The following is an 18470-nucleotide window of genomic DNA, read 5'->3' on the forward strand; positions in this document are numbered from 1 at the left end:
CCCGCCCGGTGCCAGTCCTCCGGCGCCATCCAGGACAGCTGCCCAGACCGCCACCCGCAGCGCTCAGCTCGGCCCCCGGGGCAGGTGTCCTTGCGGAGCTCACTCTTGTTGCAGGGGGAGCCCCAGCGTGGTTCTGGGGAGCACAGCTGCCTGCTTGCAGCAGGCTGTGGGCGGGTCTGGGGGAAGGAACGGGCGGGGCTGGTAGGCTGGGGGATGCACACACAGTGCTTGCGAGCGACCTGGCCACTCACCTGCTCTCTGGTCGCGGGGAAGGACAGCATCTCCTCGAGGGAGTCCCCAGGCTGGAACTGCATGACGTCGGCTAGCATCTGCTTGGTGCTGCAGGAGGCCAGGAAGGGCAGGGAGGGGGCTGGACATGGGGCTGGCCGGGAACTGAGAGGGAGCGGACCCTGGCCGCGTCATGGCTGCCAGGGTCGCTTGGGAGGTCAGGAGACGTCATGGTGGGCTGAGGGGTCTCAGTGTGCACGCACCGTGCTGCCTCACCCCTGCCCTCTGCTGAGAGGGCCCTCCCACAGACTGTCACCGCGAGTCCTGGGGCTGAAGGACGCACTCCCTTGTCTGGGAGACCTTCCCCAGCTCCGATGTCCCTTCTGCTGACGGCCACCTTCCTCCTCCTGGGGGCTCTGGCTGTGTGTTCTCGCCTGGCCCCACCCTGCTAGGAGGCCTTCGGTGGTAAGACAAAGCTGACCACCTGGCTCCCTGGTTTACTGGGTGGATGGGTGCGGGGAGGGGGCTGCCTGCTGGTGCAGGACTGAGGTGGCTACTTGGCTCCTCTTCTGCCCGGATGGCTAGCCAGCCCTGCTGGGCGCCCCCCTCATGCTCACAGAACTGGGGACGGGAAGCTCCAGGCCCCTCTCCTGACCATGACTTCCGGCAGGCCACTTCGCCCCCGTGTCTCTGGACCGTACAGCAGGGAAACCATCCCCAACGTCACAGTTGTCCCTCAGGTCAAACAGTAACACGTCAAAAAGCATTTGGTAGACAGCGCGACAGCATGCCAACATCAGGTGATACCGCATCCCAAGTCTCCCCCGGCCTTCAGCCGAAGCCCAGAGCCAAGGCCGAGGGGACACAGAGTCCCGGCGAGGGCAGCGCCGCTGAGGCCTCGGGGAGAACTGCCCGAGGGACGGCAGCCCAGGAAGACGATGGAGGGGCCAAGGCCCCGGCCGAGGCGGCCTCACCCACCTCAGAAGCAGGCTCCGGGCACTGGTGTCGCCTGCGTCCGTCTCTAGCCCTTCAAACTTGTTGGCGAGCGTCAGGGACACCTCCAGCTTGCTCAGGTCCGGGCTCCCATCTGCGGCCACGCCCTCCCCTGAGGTGGGGCGACGGATGAGACCAGCGTGCGTGCACGTGCCCGGACAGCCATGCTAGCCGCCTGCCCCGTGCACCTCCAGCCCGGGAGAAGCGTGTCCACACTGTGCAAGGCGGCACCCTGGCCCTCGGCCCTCAGCCCTCAGCACCGATGGGAGGGCTGTCGCCCAGAGCTCAGCCTCCGACCAACACCTTCGGACCAGGGGCCTGGAGTTTCCGGCTCCCAACCTGTCACCACCCCCACCCTGACCTTCCACCCCTGGACCGTTCCTCTCATTCCACAGCTCCTGTCAGAAACCCTTAGAGACTCAAAACAGACCCGCATCCATCCACGTCTCTCTCACGTGATTTGGTCGGCCATTTCCATGACAGCACTGGGTCCCCCTACTGTCTGTCCCCTTTCTTCCTATCAGCCCATGTCCACGTGTCCATCTTAGGACCGGGGAAGAGAGGAGGGGCGCGCGCCGACAGGCTCCCTGGCTCGCATCCCCGACTTAACAAGTACTCCAGGCCGGGCGTGCTCACCCGCCTGCCATCCTCCCTGCAGGCCCCCCAGCCGGCCCCCCGGCCCAGCACGGCACGCACCGATGAGGTCAGGGACGGTGGGCAGCTCCCCGAGGTCCTCCAGGAGCTCATGCAGCGGGTCGCAGTGGTCGGGGGCGACCCAGTCCTGGTGCTCCAGCAGCAGCTGCAGGTCAGAGCAGCCCAGCAGATGCAGGCCCGAGTGGGGCGTTCCTCCGAGGGCCGGCCCCCCAGCGACCCCCGGCTGCACCCCTCACCCTGTGCATGTTGACCAGCTCCCCGACGGTGATGTACACTATGGGCTTGGCCACAGCCACCATGTCCGAGTACTCGTCCATCGCAAAGCGCTCTTCTGGCTCCGAGACCTGGCAGGCTCGGCACACGAACCTCCTATCTCCAGAGGAAGGGTATGGGAGGGGTGGGGCAGGCAGCACCCCCCATGCTGTTCCCCCCCGCAGTGCCCAGCAGGCCCCCCCGCCCCCCCAGGGTCCTCTCCAGCCCACTGGGTAGTCCTTCCAACAATCCACCCTCCGGCTCGCTAACTACACGCTTCACCTCCATGCGACGCTTCTTCAAGAACTGCAGAGAGGCAGGTGGGGCACAACAGAAGGCAGGAGGAGGAGGAGGAGAAGGGGACAGACCTGAACTTGAGATGCGTCTCCTCCAGGTAGTCGTTCAAGGCCTGCAGGTGTCTGCTCTCCCCGGAGAAGGCCTTGCCCGCCGCAGCATGCTGCAGGACTTGAGCCACAGCCCCGAGCGCATGCCGCTGGGAGGTGGCCAGGGCGCCGCCTGCGGCCATGGCCACAATGTCGAAGGCGTCGGGGGCCACGATGGCTGGGTTCAGGAAGCGGTAGTACAGGAGGTTCCCGACCACCTGAGGGCAGAGGAAACCATCCCAGGAGCGCCCTGGGGTCTGCCTTGGCACCCCTGCCCCACTCCCCAGCTCCCGTGGCTGGGAGGGACCACGTGGGCCAACCCTGTCATGTTCCACGAAACACCCACTCAAGGTCACACCGCAAAACGTGAGCAGGAGCCGGGACCGGAACCCAGACCTCCTGACAAGTCCAGGGCTCCCGCCCTGTTCGCTCACGGCCCAGCTGCCTTTGCACCTGCCAGCAGAAGGCCTGCTGCTGAGCCGGGGCGGAGAAGGCCGTCCCGCTGGGATTTTTACAGCACAGGGTTTTCTATCCTTTTGTCTCAGTGCAGGGGTTCACAGGCACCAGGAGGACAAAGGAGAGCTCTGGAATCTGGGGAGGACAGATGGCACTTGCCTTGTAGACCTCGTTTTCCGAGGCATCAGGGAACCTCTCTGCCAGAGTGGTCTTCAGGACCTTGGCCACATACCGCATCCCGTACCTGGGGACAACGTGTGCGTGCGCTGTGGTCCCGCCATGCTGCCAGAGCTCAGTGCCCACAAGTGCTGCCTCCTTACTTGCCCGGGCCTGGCGCACTGGCCCCCCACTATCCACAGCCAGTACCCGGGGCTGGTGTGCAGCCTGCGGCCTGGCCTGAGGGCCTCGGCTTTGCCTCTCTCCAGTGTCCCCTGGGGACACCCCAGAGCCCCGGATTTGGCCTACCTTCCCCCACAGTGGCACCTTCAGCTTGTCCCCTGGGCATGTGACACAGCCAGAACCATGTCTCAGGACGGCCCGGGAGCCTCCGAAGAGGCCAGCCTTGTCTCATCACAGAGCACCCGGGAGGGGCTGGGAGGGTCTGCAGGCAGGACATGAGGACAAGCAGGGACCGGAGTAGGAGCTCCAGTCCTGCCTCCACCACGAACCAGATGGCGGCTTACAAGACTCCCTTCCCCTGCAGGTTTGCCCCCTGCTCTGGAAAACCGAGGCCAGCGTTTTTACTCTCTCTAGCTCTGGGTTTTTGTGAGAATCTAGTGAAATGATGTTTGTGGAAGTAGCGTATAATGGTACAGTGATATCCAGACGTGCTAGACTTTATTATCACGATTCCTATTATGGATGTGCCACCGACAAATTCAATCTCCTTCCACCTCCCAGGGTTCAGCTCCCAGAGGCCTGGCTGGGGCGGGGCGGATGCACGTACGGGATCTGCTCCACAGAGGACATGATGGCCACAAGGAACTTGTCGGTCATGGCAAGGAGGCTGCGGAGGGAGATGTCCAATCGTCTCTGGACCTCGGGGTGGCTCAAGGCCTGCTCTGGGGTGACATCGTAGGGGAGGTGGCTGTGGGCAGAGAGCCAAGGTATCAGCCAGAGCCCCTCCCACAGCCTCCCCTCCCGAAGCCCCACCCCCCTGAACTCTTTACCTAATAGCAGGACCCCCCCGACGCACGTGCGCACATGCACACAAACGCACACGTAGACACGTGCACACCCACATGCACACCCACACTAAGGGCAGCCCAGCGTGCTCAAGGGGACCAGACCAGACCAAGAGAAAGGTCTCCGAAGGAATGGAGCAACGTGGGTGGAAGGTGAAGAAGAAAGAGTTGCAGGGCCCATGGCGGGTGGGCGAGAGTAGGACGGATGGACAAGCCGCAGTGTGTAGAGGACTCCTCAGGGGAGCTGGAGGCCACGGCTACCCTGCATCTAGTCTTTGGCAGTTGGGGCAATTGGGAAGACGACCTATAAGCCCATATGCCACAGGAGAAGCCCCCAGAACGGGCTGCTCCTCGGCGGCCCTACTGCCTAGGGACCCACGCACCTGAGCAACGCCCCGTATCTACAGGCCCGACCCAGCCGCCGCTGCCTTATTGGTCTACTTATCTGGAAATCTGAACATTCAGCTATCCCCTGTCAATAAGGAGTCCAGGTCCCAACTCCTGGCCAATTGGACGTATCATTTGCAAGCAGGACATGGCAATTAAACACATTTGCATACTCATCTGTGTTCATTTTGTGTGAAGCACACCAGCTCCATGTAAATTACCAGAGGGGGGTCGAAAAGGCTACTTTATTTCATCCGATAGGGCGGCCGGCCGATTTGCATCCGTCCGCACGCTCACTGATACGCTGCCCCCGGGAGGCCCCAGAGCAAGCCGGTCCAGGGAGCTCTCCCTGTGCCGTTGCTCACCTGCGCTGTCCGGTCTGGGCCTCGCTCTGGTTGATCCAGCTCTTGTACAGGTGAACGGGGTCAGTGTGGATGCTCAGCGTCCTGTCCTCCAGCACATCCTGGATGACTCTGCCCAGGATCTCCCGCAGGGCACTCTGGCCCCGCTCGTTCCGGTAGAACCTCACCACCAGCCTCACCACCGTGGGGTTGCCGGTCACCATGTCCTGGGGCCTCTCCAACTTTGACCTACGGTTCAAGAGGTCACGGAAGCTGGTCTCCTGCCTCTGGGTAGGACAAACAGCTGTGCTTCCTTCTTGAGATTTTGGCTCTTCAAAGCCCACTCTGGATGCCTCCTCTGAAGGCAGGTCCCAACAGCTGGATCTTGGCCTGTGCGCTAACCTTCCGCCCCGGCCTCCCTCCATCTGTCCTCGGAGAGGTCCTCCGGGCCTCAGGAGGCTGAGAAAAGAGGTCTTCTGATTCCGTTTCTCCCCGCCAACCTCCGCAAATTCTCACTGGGCGAAGGAGCCCGCAGCGGCAGCCCGGCCATCCCCCCCGCGTCCCTCGGCACGTGCGGAGCCTACCTGATCTCCTCCTGGAGCGTGGTCTTGAATAACTGCAGCAGCAGGTAGGCCTCGCGGCGGCTGGAGGCATAATTGTACAGGCTGAAAATCACTGACTCCACGAACTTGGTGGTTTTGTTCTGCGGCATGTGAAAGATCAGCTTGGCCAGGTAGATGGGTTGTGTCTGCAAGCAGCGGGGGAACGGGAGTGGCTTACGAGGCGCCTGCAGGACTAGCGATCGGACAAAGAAAGTCTCTCCTGCCAGGAGCTTCCTCGGAGGACAAACAGGAGGGCACTGTCTCTGTCTCTGGGGTCAAGGCATTAGGGTTGGAAAAGGACACCGTATGTGGAGAGAAAGGCCTCGAGGCCCCAGACCCTTCAGGGATGGTGGGGTCCTCTCCTCACCTGGAGCAGGTAGAAGAGGTGTTGGTAAGCTTCTAGCTTCTGCCTTTTCTCTTTGCTCAGCGACTTCAGTCCCTTCTGCTTGTCCAGAACCATCATGCCCGCCAGGTGCTCCTTGTTCTTCTTGGTCAGCTTCTTGCAGTGGGAGACCACCCCCCCCGGGGGGGGGGGGGGGGGGGGTGGGGAGGGTGTGGGGGGAGGGTGGGCCAGCACAGAGCGGAGCGGACGGTCAGCATCAGCACCTTGAAGAGCCGGGACTTTCTGCCATTCAAGGCATTCACGGCACGAGCGAGAGATCAACAGTTCTGGGACGCGGAGGGCCCCCCACCCCAGCCACCCTGACACTCGGTCTAGCTCCTCCGCTCTCACAGGGGGAGTCCCCGCAGAGAACCGGGTCTCCAGGCCCTGACGTCATGTCTGTGGGTTTTTGCTGTCTTGAGCTGGAGCTCTCACTCCTCCCCATCGCTGCACGTCTGCCTGCCCATTCACTGTCGGAGGAGCTTCGTGTCTACCTCTACGCTGGCCTGGCAAGGTGCGCACTCGGACTCTCCCTGCTTCCCAAGGAGGAAACAGACCTCGAGATCACACGGGCAGCCCACATCCATGACAAAGAAGCAGAGGCAGGCGCTCTCATTTCACAGCAAGGCTCCATCCGCCCGGTCACTGGCCCCCACCGATCACCGGAAGGGCAGGGACTGCTGGAGCGAGTCCCCGGGAGCGGCTGGACGCAGGAGGGGCTGGCCGCTCACCTGCAGGGTGATCCGGTTCTTTACCAGCAGGCCGATCTTGATGTCCATGAGGTTGAGGTCCTGCTGTAGCTGCTGATTGGACCGGATTTTCCGGACCACCTCCTCCTGGAGCTTCAGCAGCTCAGCCTCAGCCAGGAAGTCCTCCTGGCTTTGATTCAAGAGGTGGGCAAATCTGCATACCACGCGGAGAGGGGGATGGGGTGCGTGGACTGGCGGGAAGGGGACAGGTGTCAGGACTGGCGGTGCCCTCCCAGAGGCTTTCTCGCCAGCCCCCTGCTGGTTACTAGCCCTTGGTCCCCATCCTGCTTGAGGCCAACAGGTCCCCAACGCCCAGCACTTTTCTTTTTTTTTTTTTAAAGATTTTATTTATTTATTTGAGACAGAGAGAATGAGAGACAGAGAGCATGAGAGGGGGGAGAGTCAGAGGGAGAAGCAGACCCCCTGCTGAGCAGGGAGCCCGATGCGGGACTCGATCCCGGGACTCCAGGATCATGACCTGAGCCGAAGGCAGTCGCTTAACCGACTGAGCCACCCAGGCGCCCTGTTATTTTTTTTTTATTTGAGAGAGAGAGAGCACATGAGAGGGAGGAGGGTCAGAGGGAGAAGCAGACTCCCCGCCGAGCAGGGAGCCCGATGCGGGACTCGATCCCAGGACTCCAGGATCATGACCTGAGCCGAAGGCAGTCGCTTAACCAACTGAGCCACCCAGGCGCCCGCCCAGCACTTTTCTAACTGGTTCTGCTTGTGCCAAGGGGGCAGTGGAATGCCTCAAGCCAGTCCTGTCCCCAAGCTCCCTAGGTGATAGCCAGGTATGATGGATGAGGGGTCCACCCCTTGCTTGCCCCCAACCAGGGCCCACACCAGAGACCTCCCAGCCCCAGGTCAGAGCCCTAGCTCCCTCTGACGAACCCCTACTCCAATTTGCTCCTCAGATGGGCTGAGTGCCCACAGTCAGAGAGGGACTGGCGGCACCCCATGGGCAGGACAGGCTCAGAGTGGTTAAGGACATGTAGCCGGTGCCGTGCATTCTACTTGAAGCCCATGAGTGTCGCCTCAGGCCCAGAAGGGAAAAGGCCCACATCTTACAGAACCCAAGGGCTGGAGGCCAACTTGGAAATGGACCCTGGGTCCACCTCACAAAGAGGAGGACCTCCGAGGCTGGGCTTCTGGTCTTTAAAAACAGGAGCCGAAAGCAGCCCAGGACCTGTGTGAGGCTTTAGATGCACACCCCACAAAGGGGACTGAGGGACAGGACAAGGGAGTGCCATTTGCTGCTGGCACTGAGGTCCCAGCACCGTATAAGGCTTCACGCATGCGGGCCCACAGAGGGACGGAGCTGGGGGAGCTCCGGGCCACACAAGAAGGCAAAGTGCAAGAAGGCGTGGACTCCAGGGGGAGAAGACCCTTCCCTGTTTGCTTTGGTGGCAGCAATGGGGAGATCACTGAAGCCCGGGACGGCAAGCACCTGCCGAGGGGAGCCTTCCCCGTGACCAGGCTGTTTCTGGGGTGGGCGGGGGCTTTGGCTACAGCCCTTATTCGACGACGTTCCTGTACAGACGTCTCGTACCTTCTCTTTTCCTGCTGTGCGGCCCCGGGAGGGATATCTAGACCTGCCCGACTCCAGGGAAATTCCTGTCTCTCCCTCCAGCCTGAGGGATCCCCAAAGGCAGAGCACATGTCCTCACTCCCACATGCACCCCGGGTCCAGAGGCTTGCTCAAGGCTTGCTCAAGCATCAGCTGTTGATGAGGAAGGAGCTCAAGAAGGACAGACAACTTCTCCAAAGCCCAGTTGTAAGCCACGGAGTGGCATAACCTCTGCCCTGTTGACTATCGAAAGCCATGCACTCGCAGAGGAGGGAGAATGGGCAGTTTACTCACAGCGAAGAGAGGGGCCCAGGCAGCGTACCTAACATCCTGTAGTCATCCCGGGCCTTCTGGGCGCGGAAGAATGCCTGGATCTTCACAATGGACTTAACCTGCCGCGAACGCAGGTGGGGAAAGGCTTACTGGCTGTCCTCGCCTGGTTCTCCTGGGCGAAGGCTGGGCATGGGGACGGGGCAGCAGGATGCACTCACATTCTTCTGGAAGTATCCCAGACGCCTCCGGTATCGCCTCCGAGCTGCCCACATCCGGGCCCAGGCCTGGATCTGAGGACACATGCTGCCTCTGAGCTGCATGCTCAGGCACCGGCCCTCGGACCCGGGCCAGCCATCTCCAGAGGCGGCGAGAGGACTAACGATCGGCTCGGAGGCCCCTCGGGAGACAGGAGCCTCCCCCCTCCCCGCGGCAGCGGCAGCTACCTTGATCACAGCATCCGAGTTTGCTCTGAAATACCGCAGCCGCTCCCGGTACGCCTTCCGCCGCCTGTAACCCCGCCAGTGAGCCTGTGCGTCAGGACAGGAGAGGGGGCGATCTCCGCTGGCCCCTGCCGGCCAGAGAGGCCATCCCGGGGGGCGCGGGGCGGGGGAGGGGGAGGGGAAACCAGCCCCACTCTCAGAGTATGGCTACCCTCACGGGGAGACCGCACCAGCCAAGCACACTCTGCAGCACCCTCCCTGGTCCCACACACACGCATGCAAGCACACACACACACACACACACGTGCAATCCACCCCACGCACCGTCACGGAACCCAACTGGAAGACCCAAGCTGTAAAGATGTTAACGAAGTCTACGCTGACTTCAGGGCACGCACTAGGTCCCCCCAGATGCACTCATGTGCAGTCTGGGGAGGCACACGGGGCTCGGACGGAAGGCGTGGGCAGGCACAGAACCTCGCAGCCCACCTCTACTGAGGCCGTGTGGGCCGCAGGCCGCGGAGGCTCCCCTAGCTCACGCTGCTTGCCTCGCCAGCACCCCACCCCCGCCAGCCTGCCCCCAACGGCGCCCCGCCCCAGCTGGTCTGCCCTCAGGGGCTGGGATGACCGGCTCCTCTGTAAACCACACCCACTCTGGTCTCTAAAACACAAACCTGGAGGCTCCCCTCCCCCTTAGGGGCCTCGCCCCTTTCACAGCAAGCTCCTGTGAGATCAGTTTTCCTCAAGAACCACCTGGGCTATGTCTCTCAGCCCCAGAGCTTCCCTAAGTTCTCAACCACCTGACCCCACACGACTCTCCGGTGGTCCCTTCCTTCTTAGTGACTCCAGCCTCTTCAGAGGTTGCACTTCCTTCTAAATGTGCGTGGTGACGCTCTGGCCCCTGACCCCTGCAATCCCTCCTGTCTTTTCGGGCCCACGTGAAACATCTCCTGGGCACTCAGGCCCTGCACGGTCCTCCACCGCGGACACTGCAGCAGACTGGCGTGTTCAGAGCATCCCCGTTCATCCAACAGTCCTCTCAGCCCTTCCTAAAGCCGCTCTGCTGGCCGCATTCCACCCCATGGCTGACCCCGTCGCTCTGTTGGGACAGGATGTAAGAGGCAGCGCGGCCTGGGATGGCAGCTGTCCACCTAGAGCCTGGGGCCAGGGAGCCCCCCGCCCCCACCCGAGCGTTTCCTTAGCACTGCTTCCTCTCCTTGCCCAGGCGCGGCTGTCCCTCTCAGGGGACCCCTCTCAGCTCTTCCCCCTTAGAGAAGAGGCCTCCCAGTCTGGACCGGTCAGAAGTCAGGACCTGATGTGCAGCTCAGCCGGGCTCGGAGCTTCCGGGAGCCCCACTTCTGACTCCTACTTCCCTGAGGCTCCGGGCCTCTGCCAGGACCCAGGCCAGAGCCCGCACAGCCCCAGGGCTGGTGGCACACGTGCCCTCTGACCCCGCGCCCTCTCCCGCTGTGGCGTTTCAGCTCTTTAGTTTGCATGTGAAATTCCAGTCCAAGCTCAGGAGGGAGGCATCTCCGTGATCAGACCACTAAATGCTAATTACCAAGGTTCTGTACTGAGTCCTGGGACCAGCGCCCTACAATTTAACACGTTCTAATGGCTGCCACCCACGGAGGGCTCACCGCACTCAGCGTCCCGTGTACTTTCCCGCTGAGCCCGCACAATCCACACGCGAGGTGAGGACTGTCGCTGTGAAAAAGAAATGGTGTTGGAGCAGGCTTAGGAGAGGTGCCCAAGGTCGTATGACCCAGAAGCGAGAGGACGAGGGGGCAAACTCCAGCCTCTGACTCTAAAGCCTGAGCCCCCAATCACTACCCTGCACCCGCTGGCTCGTTCCTGAGGGCTACATGCCCGCCCGCGCAGCGTCCTCCCACCCCCGGGCTCTTGGGGCTGCCCTCCTGTCCCCACCATCACAGCATCTAACGTCAGCTGTGCTCCAGGTCCTGCTGGGGGAGCTGTGGTCACTCATGTGTCCCATCGGTCTCCTGCCCTTGCCCAGCCCAGGGGGCATCCTTGCAGACGTTTAGTCAATAAAGAACCTTTGCGCCGCGCGGCCTTCAGGTCACATCTACCTGGGGTCTGTTTGCTCAACTCCCATCTTTCCTGGCTTGTAAAGCGGGCGGGCCTGAAGCCCATCTTCCCAGTTACTCATGGGCTCCACCCGCGGCCACACTGGACCAGCCACAGGGCCAGAGGGAGAGAAGAGGGAGCGCCTCGCCTCGGGCTGGTCCACCCTGTCCTGTTTACCCAGCTCAGGAGGTCCTCGTACCTGGAGCCCATCGTGGGCTTACTAAATGTCACTCCCACCTCCCCACAGGGAGGCGACGAAGGGCTCTTGCTCTGGGGACAGCGAAGGTGACAGTAAGCGCCTGCCAGCCAGGCACCGTTCAGAGGCCCGCACAACAAACCTACACGGGGTGCTACAATGTTCGCACGCCCATTCTGCAGGTGGGGAAACGGGCCGAGTGAGCGCCTGTCGAGGTCACACGGCTGCCTGTGCCGGAGCTGGGACCCAAAGCCAGGCAATCCAGACTCTAGACAGCACGCTCCGAATCCCTACTGCTGAGGCCAGGTCATCCCCCTCCACTCAGCAAAAAGCAAGCAGGAAGGAAGCCCTGAAGCTCAGATAAGCCCGGCCCTGACGATCTCGAAGGCCAGAGCCCGCCACCTGGATCTTGATGACCGCCGGCAGCCAGGTCCTCAGGAAGTGGGAGCGTTCCGCAAACGCCTGCCGGACCAGGAAGCCGCGCAGGCGGGCCTGGAGCTGGATGACAAGGCTGATGTTGGCCTTCCAGAGCTGTTGGCGGTCGTGGGCGGCGGTGACCCTGGTGACGGCCGACTGCAGGCGGGAGAGAGCCTGTGGCACCTGGTGGGTGGGGGCCCCGTCCCCCGCCCCCTCCCCCGCAGGGCCTCTGCCAACCTGGATCTCCTCCCGAGTCAGGTGGGACTTATTCAGGCGGCAGCCAGCGGGCCGCTCCCAGGTCCCCTGGAAGGTCTGCAGGTGCAAGTAGTAGGCTGAGCCGTCCTTCATGTCGTGTCGGACCCAGAGCGCAGTGTCTGCTGAGCAGAAGCCAAGTGAGGAGAGAAGGCTCGGAGGCGGCGGCGGGGGCCGGCGGAGACACAGAGGGTGAGGCCGGGCCATTACCTGGGTGCTGCTTCTTTGCCATGGCTTCTTCCAGGACCCGCTGGTAGCTGTCAGCACAGTGGGGAACCACCCCTCGGAGGGCCACGGTGGGGTTCCGTAACACCCGCTCTGTCTGGGCTGCCTTGCCCTCCCTGATGGCCTGATTGATGGCGGCCACACCGAGAGCCACTGACAGGGGCATCGGGAGGGAGTGGTTGGTCCTCACCCGTTCCCCAAGTCCCTCCCCTGGGCCCTGTCCTGTCCATGGGGGAGGGATTCAAAAAAGGGGGACACAACCCCCCCCATCTGATGGGAAGGGACAGGGCACATCCGAGCATGGGTGCAGACCCAGATGAACACAGCAGCATACAGCTGTGCCTGGAGGAAAAGGCAGCAGTCGAGGAAGGCTTCCTGGAGGAGGAAGCATGGAGCTGGCTGGGGCTGGGTCAAAGGACAGCCTCAGGTCTCTTGTACAGAAGCTCAAAGGCAGAATGCAGGCAGAGAACCTCAAGGCAGTTTTTTCAGAGGAGAATAAAATCCAAGAAGTGCGACACCTGCCTTCGTGTCACTCAGACAGACAAACGGACAGAGGGACCCCAGACACTATTAGGACCCACAGAACGCCGGTGTCTGCACTGGTCCTGCCCACTTGTCCTCACAGCCAGTCTTTCCTGCCCCCCATGACCGGAGCTGACAGCGGGACCCCGAACTCCAGGTACCAGCACAGGATGGGGTGGACCTTTGGCCACCGCCTGATTTCCCATGCTCACGCTTCGGGGCGAGCACCCAGAAGGCGTGGAGTGAGCTCTCAGCCCCTGAGACTTCCCTGCCCAGCTGCAGCTAGGAGACCTAGCGTCCAGGCCAAGCGGTGAGGCCCTGTTCTGGTTCTGGCCCACCTCCCCACAGAGGTTGAAAGGGAGAGGGGCTGAGTGTGGAGCCCACACCCCTCCCCCCAGCCCTCCCCTGGACTCCTGCGGGGCCCCCAGGCCCATGTACTTCTCTGAGCAGCGTCTGTGTCCTGGTTGGCTCTAGCCACCTCCTGGCGGATTTCTTCTAGCCAGAGCATGGCTCCGGGGTCCCCGGTCGCCTAGGAAGTCGAGATGGGAATGATGAGAGCCCGGGCCAGCTGCCCCAGGCCCCAGGCTCGGCTGCACGAGAACCAAAGTACAGGCAGGCTGCAGGAGCCCCAGGGACAGCCATGCCTGCTCCTTCCACCTGCCACGTGCAGGCGTGGCCTTGTCACTTCCCGGGGCTCCTGCCGGCTCAGAATGTTCTTTCCTGGCCTGCTTTCAGGCTGGCCAAGCATCAGCTCGGCTGGGGTGCAGCACTCCCAGAACCCTTGGAAGCCCTCAATATCCTCCGCCTTCCGAACAGGTCACTTCCCTGCCCCTGTGCCCCAGCCACAGCCAGGGAACGCCCACACTGGAGGCTCCCGCCTCCTGGCCCTGCTTCCCATTCCCCTGCGCCCCCATGCACACCTTCTCAGGCTGACCTTGACCCCGACCTCCACCCTGTCTGTCCACTCCTGCTCTAAACGCTTCTACCGCACCAGGCAGTGCCTGGGTTATATGCGACCACAGACTCACTCAGCCACATGGTCAGGCAGGGTTCCCCACTCCCGTGCCTCACCCAACCCCAACCCCAGACTCTGCTCTCTCCCGATGCTCCTCATTAGCAGAGGGAAATTTCTAAATAGACATTTGCTCGAACACTATGTTCCAGGCAGCATTCTAAAACACTTTCTTGGGGCGCCAGCTCTAGTCATTAAGCGTCTGCCTTCGGCTCAGGTCATGATCCCAGGGTCCTGGGATTGAGTCCTGCATCGGGATCCTTCCTCAGCAGGGAGTCTGCTTCTCCCTCTGCTCCTGCTCAGGCTCTCTCCCTCTCTTTCAAATAAATAAATAAAATCTTAAAAAAAAAAAAATAAAAGTAAAGCACTTTCTTCAGAACCCACATTTGCCAAGCACACAAACAACGGGCAGAGAAGAGCCCAGTCCGTGTTAGCTAGAACTGCCGCCATCCTGCTCCCCGACGGCCCTGACCCGGAGAGAAGTTCGTTATCGGCAAACGCTTGCAGGGGAGTGAACGGTGTGAGACGTATGCAGGGCTGGCCGCCAGGACGCAAACCCAAGCAGCCAGGTCCGCAGGCCTGGCCCCCAACTGCTCGGCACTGCTCGGAGCCACACAGAACCCCGCCACGCTCTCCGACGCGGGTGATTCCCCCCTTCCGGAAGGTATGGAGGACCAGGACGCGCAGTATTTTACGGATGAACAAACAGAACTCAGAGACATTAGGGGTTTGCTGGAGGTCATGTGGTCACTAAGTGTCAGCACGGAAGTCCAGCCTGGTTGCCTGGCCACCAGGCCTGCGCTCTTGCCACCTACAAGGCCCCACCATTCTCTGCACGCTGGCAACGGGAGCTCGGGGCAGGGCCCGGCCCAATGGCCACCTTCCCCCACGGCCCCTCCTGCCCTCCACCCCCAGAAGGGACTGTGTCATCAGACTGGGCTCTCCCAGGGTGCATCCTGGGCACAGCTCTACCTACAGGGGATGCTCTTCCTGCTTTGGGGACCAACCCAGCCCACTCAGACCTCACCTGGGCCTTCTGCTTCTTGGCCACCACGAGGAGGAGATGGTACCGAGGGGCGACAGGAAGGCTGACGTCGTCCAGGCCGGCCGAGGGAAGCAGGAGGGCAGACAGGGTCTTCTCGGGGCTGCCCTGGTCCAGAGCCTCGTTGATGAGGCTGACCGTGAGGACCTCTGGGAAAGAGAGATCTAGGTGGGCACTGGGCCCAGACTTACGGTAAGGATGGGCTACGCAGGCCCAGCTGCCTCCCCCTGCCCTGGACTCCACTCACGGTTGGTCTCCTCCTGCACCTGGGCGTTGACCTGGTGCACAGTGGCCTGCAGGTCGTTCCAGCTCAAGACGGCCCCGTCCAGTGCACGTCGCAGCTCCACCAGAGCATCAAAGTAACTGGCAGCAGGGGGAGGAGTGGGTGAGCAGCAGGGGCATCGTCAGCCGGGAGTGAGGGCACTTCTGAACACTGCTCGGCCTCCCGCTCATCACGTGCTCCTGGTGCTCTTCGCACCCTGTGGGTCGTTCTTTCAAAGCTCCTGTACTGGTCTCCTCCCTGACGTCTACATGCCCGAGCCTCCCACCGCTCAGGCTGTATACCCCTATCCCGACCTCCTGGCTCGAGACACCATATCCTAATGACTCCCCAGAGTACACCTGCAGCCCACTCATGAAGACCAGCTGCCCCCTCATGCCTCCCTGTGAATGCCTGAGGAGCGCCCCAAACCCGACCTGAGCTGAACCCCCGTTCAGCCTATGTCTCCCAGTCCTGCCCACTTCGGCCAACATTCACTCCAACCTCTGAGGACAAAGATCTTGGCGTCAAATCCAACCACACTCTCTCTCACAGCCCATATCCACACACAACCAGATCCCGTCAGATCCCAAACCAGACTCCCCCTCACCACCTCCACGGCCCCCGCCCTCAGCCAAGTGTCCCTCACACCGGCCTGGAGGCTGCCTGCTTGTCCAGTCAACCTGGGAGCCCGTCCTCGCTGAGCAGCCAGTGAGCCTGGCAAACGTAGCCCGGACCGCCCCTCCGCGCTGAAGCCCCCCCAGCCCCCCGGCTTCCTTCTCACTCACAGGGAAAGCCAAGGCCACAGCGTGGTCTCTGTTGCTCCACCCTGCCATGCCCAGCACCCGTCCGGCTCCGAGCCTGTGCCCCGCACGCCCCCCGGCAATCATAGAGGCCCTGAGGTCTCTCCCAAAGCCCCCTTACCAACAGGGCCTTCCCTAACCCCCAGCACATCCCCACCGTTCACCCCCTTGGCCCAGGCTGGTTTGGGCCATGGCGTCCTCCCTTCTAGTCCTGCCGTGTTGGCTTCTGTCTGTCCCCCTCCACTAGCAAGTTGGTTGTAGGAGAGCAGGAACTTGGTTTTGTTCACTCTGTTCCCCAGCCCCCGGGACAGTATCTGGCACCCAAGGATCCTCTAGGAAGCGCGGAACATGCAGGAAGGGGGGATGACTGAGCCCCGCTCCCAGGACGAGGCACGGGCCGGGCCAAGGAGCTGCGAACAGACCCAGAGAGGGGCCAGGCCCAGCGCAGGACAGCGCCGAAGGCGGGTCTCCACGCAGAACCGAGTCTTGCCTCCACCACCCTCCTTTTGGACACGGGGTTAAACCTTCCTCACCGCTGAGCATTCTCCCCTTCCACCTGGGCCAGGCCCGTGCTGGGGTTCACCAGACTGCTCCAGAAGCCGCCGACGTCCCCGGCCTCCAGGGCCTGGTCGATCAGGACCACGGCCGACAGCATCTCCACGGCGACAAAGAGCTCCTCATGGCTGAGCCCCTGCAACAGGGGAGCGCCGATTCCCACGGGGCTGGCAAAGTGCTTGGGGCCACCGCCATCCTGCCCTCAAGGTGGCCCTGCATCCCGGTCTCTAACCCAAGCCCCAGCGGCCTCCTTCACTCACTGGCTAACCATACCTGATACCCGAGAGCGCTCCCCGCGTGCTCAGTGGGTAAGCGCCTCACACACAGTATCATTCGTCTTCCTATCGGGCCGGGGAGGGAGGTGCCATTACGATTCCCCTTTCCCAGGTGAGCCCATAGTCATGGAAGTTAAACCCACCCTGGGTTCCAGGGCCCACACACGACCAGTGAGCCCCGTGGGCTCCTTGCTGGTTCCTAGCACGCACCAGGAAGTGTGCAAGGCCCCGGGGGACAGAGAGGAGGACAAAGGGGCCCCTCTGTGCTGCACCACACTCCCGAGGCCCTGGCCCCACTCGGTGGCCCAGGCTTCTCCTCCTTTCCAAACCCCGGCGTGAGCTGCTCCGCATGTCCGGAGCACCGTCCGGTCCCCCACAGACAGGATCCCGGCAAGGAGAACCCCAGCAGCAGGGCTTACGCGCCAGGCTCACGGCTAATGCGTGCGGTGACTCTAATCCTCACAACGAGCCCATGTGCTAAATACATTACTGCTCCCGCTTCATGAACTGAGGGGCAGACCAGTCACTCACTTGCCTGAGGTCACAGGTCACAGGGCAAGGAGGCACAGGGCTGGAAGTTACCTCCCAGCACGCGTCCCAGATGGCAGCCGCCCATGTGGAGACCGCGCCCTTCCTCAGGGCCAGGACCAGAGTCATGCTCTAAAATTCCTGCCGTGGGTCTGATTCTGCACGGGGCTCCTCTCTTCCAGGAAGCCTTCCCAGACTTACTCCCAGCTCTGCTCCCTCCATTTCCTAGTCTGAAGTCCTCCAACCCTGACATCATCCCTTCTCCCTGCCTGTGACTATCTGGACCTCGGGTGTATTCCAGCTCCCAGGAGGGCCGCCCCGCTGGCTGGACACGGGGCGGGGGGGCCACACAGAGCGGTGAGCAGCGCGGGCTTCCGTGCTTCTGCGTTCGCTCCCAGCACGGCCGGCTACAGCTGTTGGGAGCCGTGTCCGCCTCTGCATCTCACTCTCCTTGTCTCTAAAACGGAAATCTTACTTGCCCGATAATGTTCTCACAGGGAACATTGAATGATGATTAAAGGAGTGTGTGTAGAGCAGTGTCTGCTGGCTAGGCTTTACCACTTGAAGGGTCTACCCTTGCAGGAGCTCTAGCACCGAGGACCCGCTAAGGACGGCAAGGACGGCAAGGACGGTGGCCCACGTCCCTCCCCAGGCCCGCCGAGGGTGCTCTGCACTGGGGGTGTGGCCTGGGCTCACCCCTCCCCGCTGCTGCTGGAGCACCGTCAGCTCGTGCTGGTACGCAGCCGGGGCGTGGGGGTACACTGCAGGCAGCCGGGCCTCGGGGCACGCCAGTGCCTTCACGGTAGCAGCGGCCACCCCGCTCTGGATGGCTCTGTTGATCCTGCACACGGCCTGGAGCACTGCAGGGGAGGAGGGAGAGGGCTGCACAGGCTGGGCACCCAGGGCCCGTCCCACTCTCCTGGCTAAATTAGCAACTGCTCTTCAAAATTGTTCTGCCTTGGGGTGCGTGGGTGGCCCAGTCACTTGAGCGTCTGACTCTGGGTTTCAGCTCAGGTCATGATCTCAGGGTCCTGAGATGGAGCCCTGGGTCCGTGCTCTGCAGGGGGTCTGCTTGGGACTCTCTCCCTCTGCCCCTCCCCCACACCCCGCATGCTCTCTCTCAAATAAACAAATCTTTTTTTCTTTAAGACTATAGTTTTTCTTTTTTTTTAAAGATTTTATTTATGTGACAGAGAGAGACACAGCGAGAGAGGGAACACAAGCAGGGAGAGTGGGAGAGGGAGAAGCAGGCCTCCCACGGAGCATGGAGCCTGATGCAGGGCTCGATCCTAGGACCCTGAGACCACGACCTGAGCCGAAGGCAGACGCTCAACGACTGAGCCACCCAGGCGCCCCTCAAATAAATAAATCTTAAAAAAAAAAAAAAAGGGCGCCTGGGTGGCTC

The 18470-nt window shown here is 62.1% G+C and overlaps 1 protein-coding gene across 1 annotated transcript in view; it reads right to left on the reverse strand.

The window, feature by feature from the left end:
* The window catches only part of IQGAP3 (IQ motif containing GTPase activating protein 3), a 35398-nt gene that overhangs the window by 3500 nt on the left and 13428 nt on the right, over positions 1-18470 (reverse strand). The window contains exons 12-33 of the mRNA XM_044916268.1: positions 17762-17925; positions 16241-16398; positions 14893-15008; positions 14631-14794; positions 13030-13120; positions 12055-12222; positions 11830-11969; positions 11578-11748; positions 8895-8978; positions 8670-8741; positions 8501-8570; positions 6595-6802; positions 5848-6001; positions 5463-5626; positions 4903-5127; positions 3913-4053; positions 3126-3210; positions 2496-2728; positions 2112-2244; positions 1918-2020; positions 1207-1333; positions 252-339 (exon numbers count right to left, since the gene is read on the reverse strand). Coding sequence (XP_044772203.1) covers positions 252-339; positions 1207-1333; positions 1918-2020; positions 2112-2244; positions 2496-2728; positions 3126-3210; positions 3913-4053; positions 4903-5127; positions 5463-5626; positions 5848-6001; positions 6595-6802; positions 8501-8570; positions 8670-8741; positions 8895-8978; positions 11578-11748; positions 11830-11969; positions 12055-12222; positions 13030-13120; positions 14631-14794; positions 14893-15008; positions 16241-16398; positions 17762-17925 — 3059 coding nt within the window. The remainder of the gene's footprint in view (positions 1-251; positions 340-1206; positions 1334-1917; positions 2021-2111; positions 2245-2495; positions 2729-3125; positions 3211-3912; positions 4054-4902; positions 5128-5462; positions 5627-5847; positions 6002-6594; positions 6803-8500; positions 8571-8669; positions 8742-8894; positions 8979-11577; positions 11749-11829; positions 11970-12054; positions 12223-13029; positions 13121-14630; positions 14795-14892; positions 15009-16240; positions 16399-17761; positions 17926-18470) is intronic.

This window comes from Neomonachus schauinslandi, chromosome 6 (assembly GCF_002201575.2).
Source record: "Neomonachus schauinslandi chromosome 6, ASM220157v2, whole genome shotgun sequence".
Taxonomy (NCBI): Eukaryota; Metazoa; Chordata; class Mammalia; order Carnivora; family Phocidae; genus Neomonachus; species Neomonachus schauinslandi.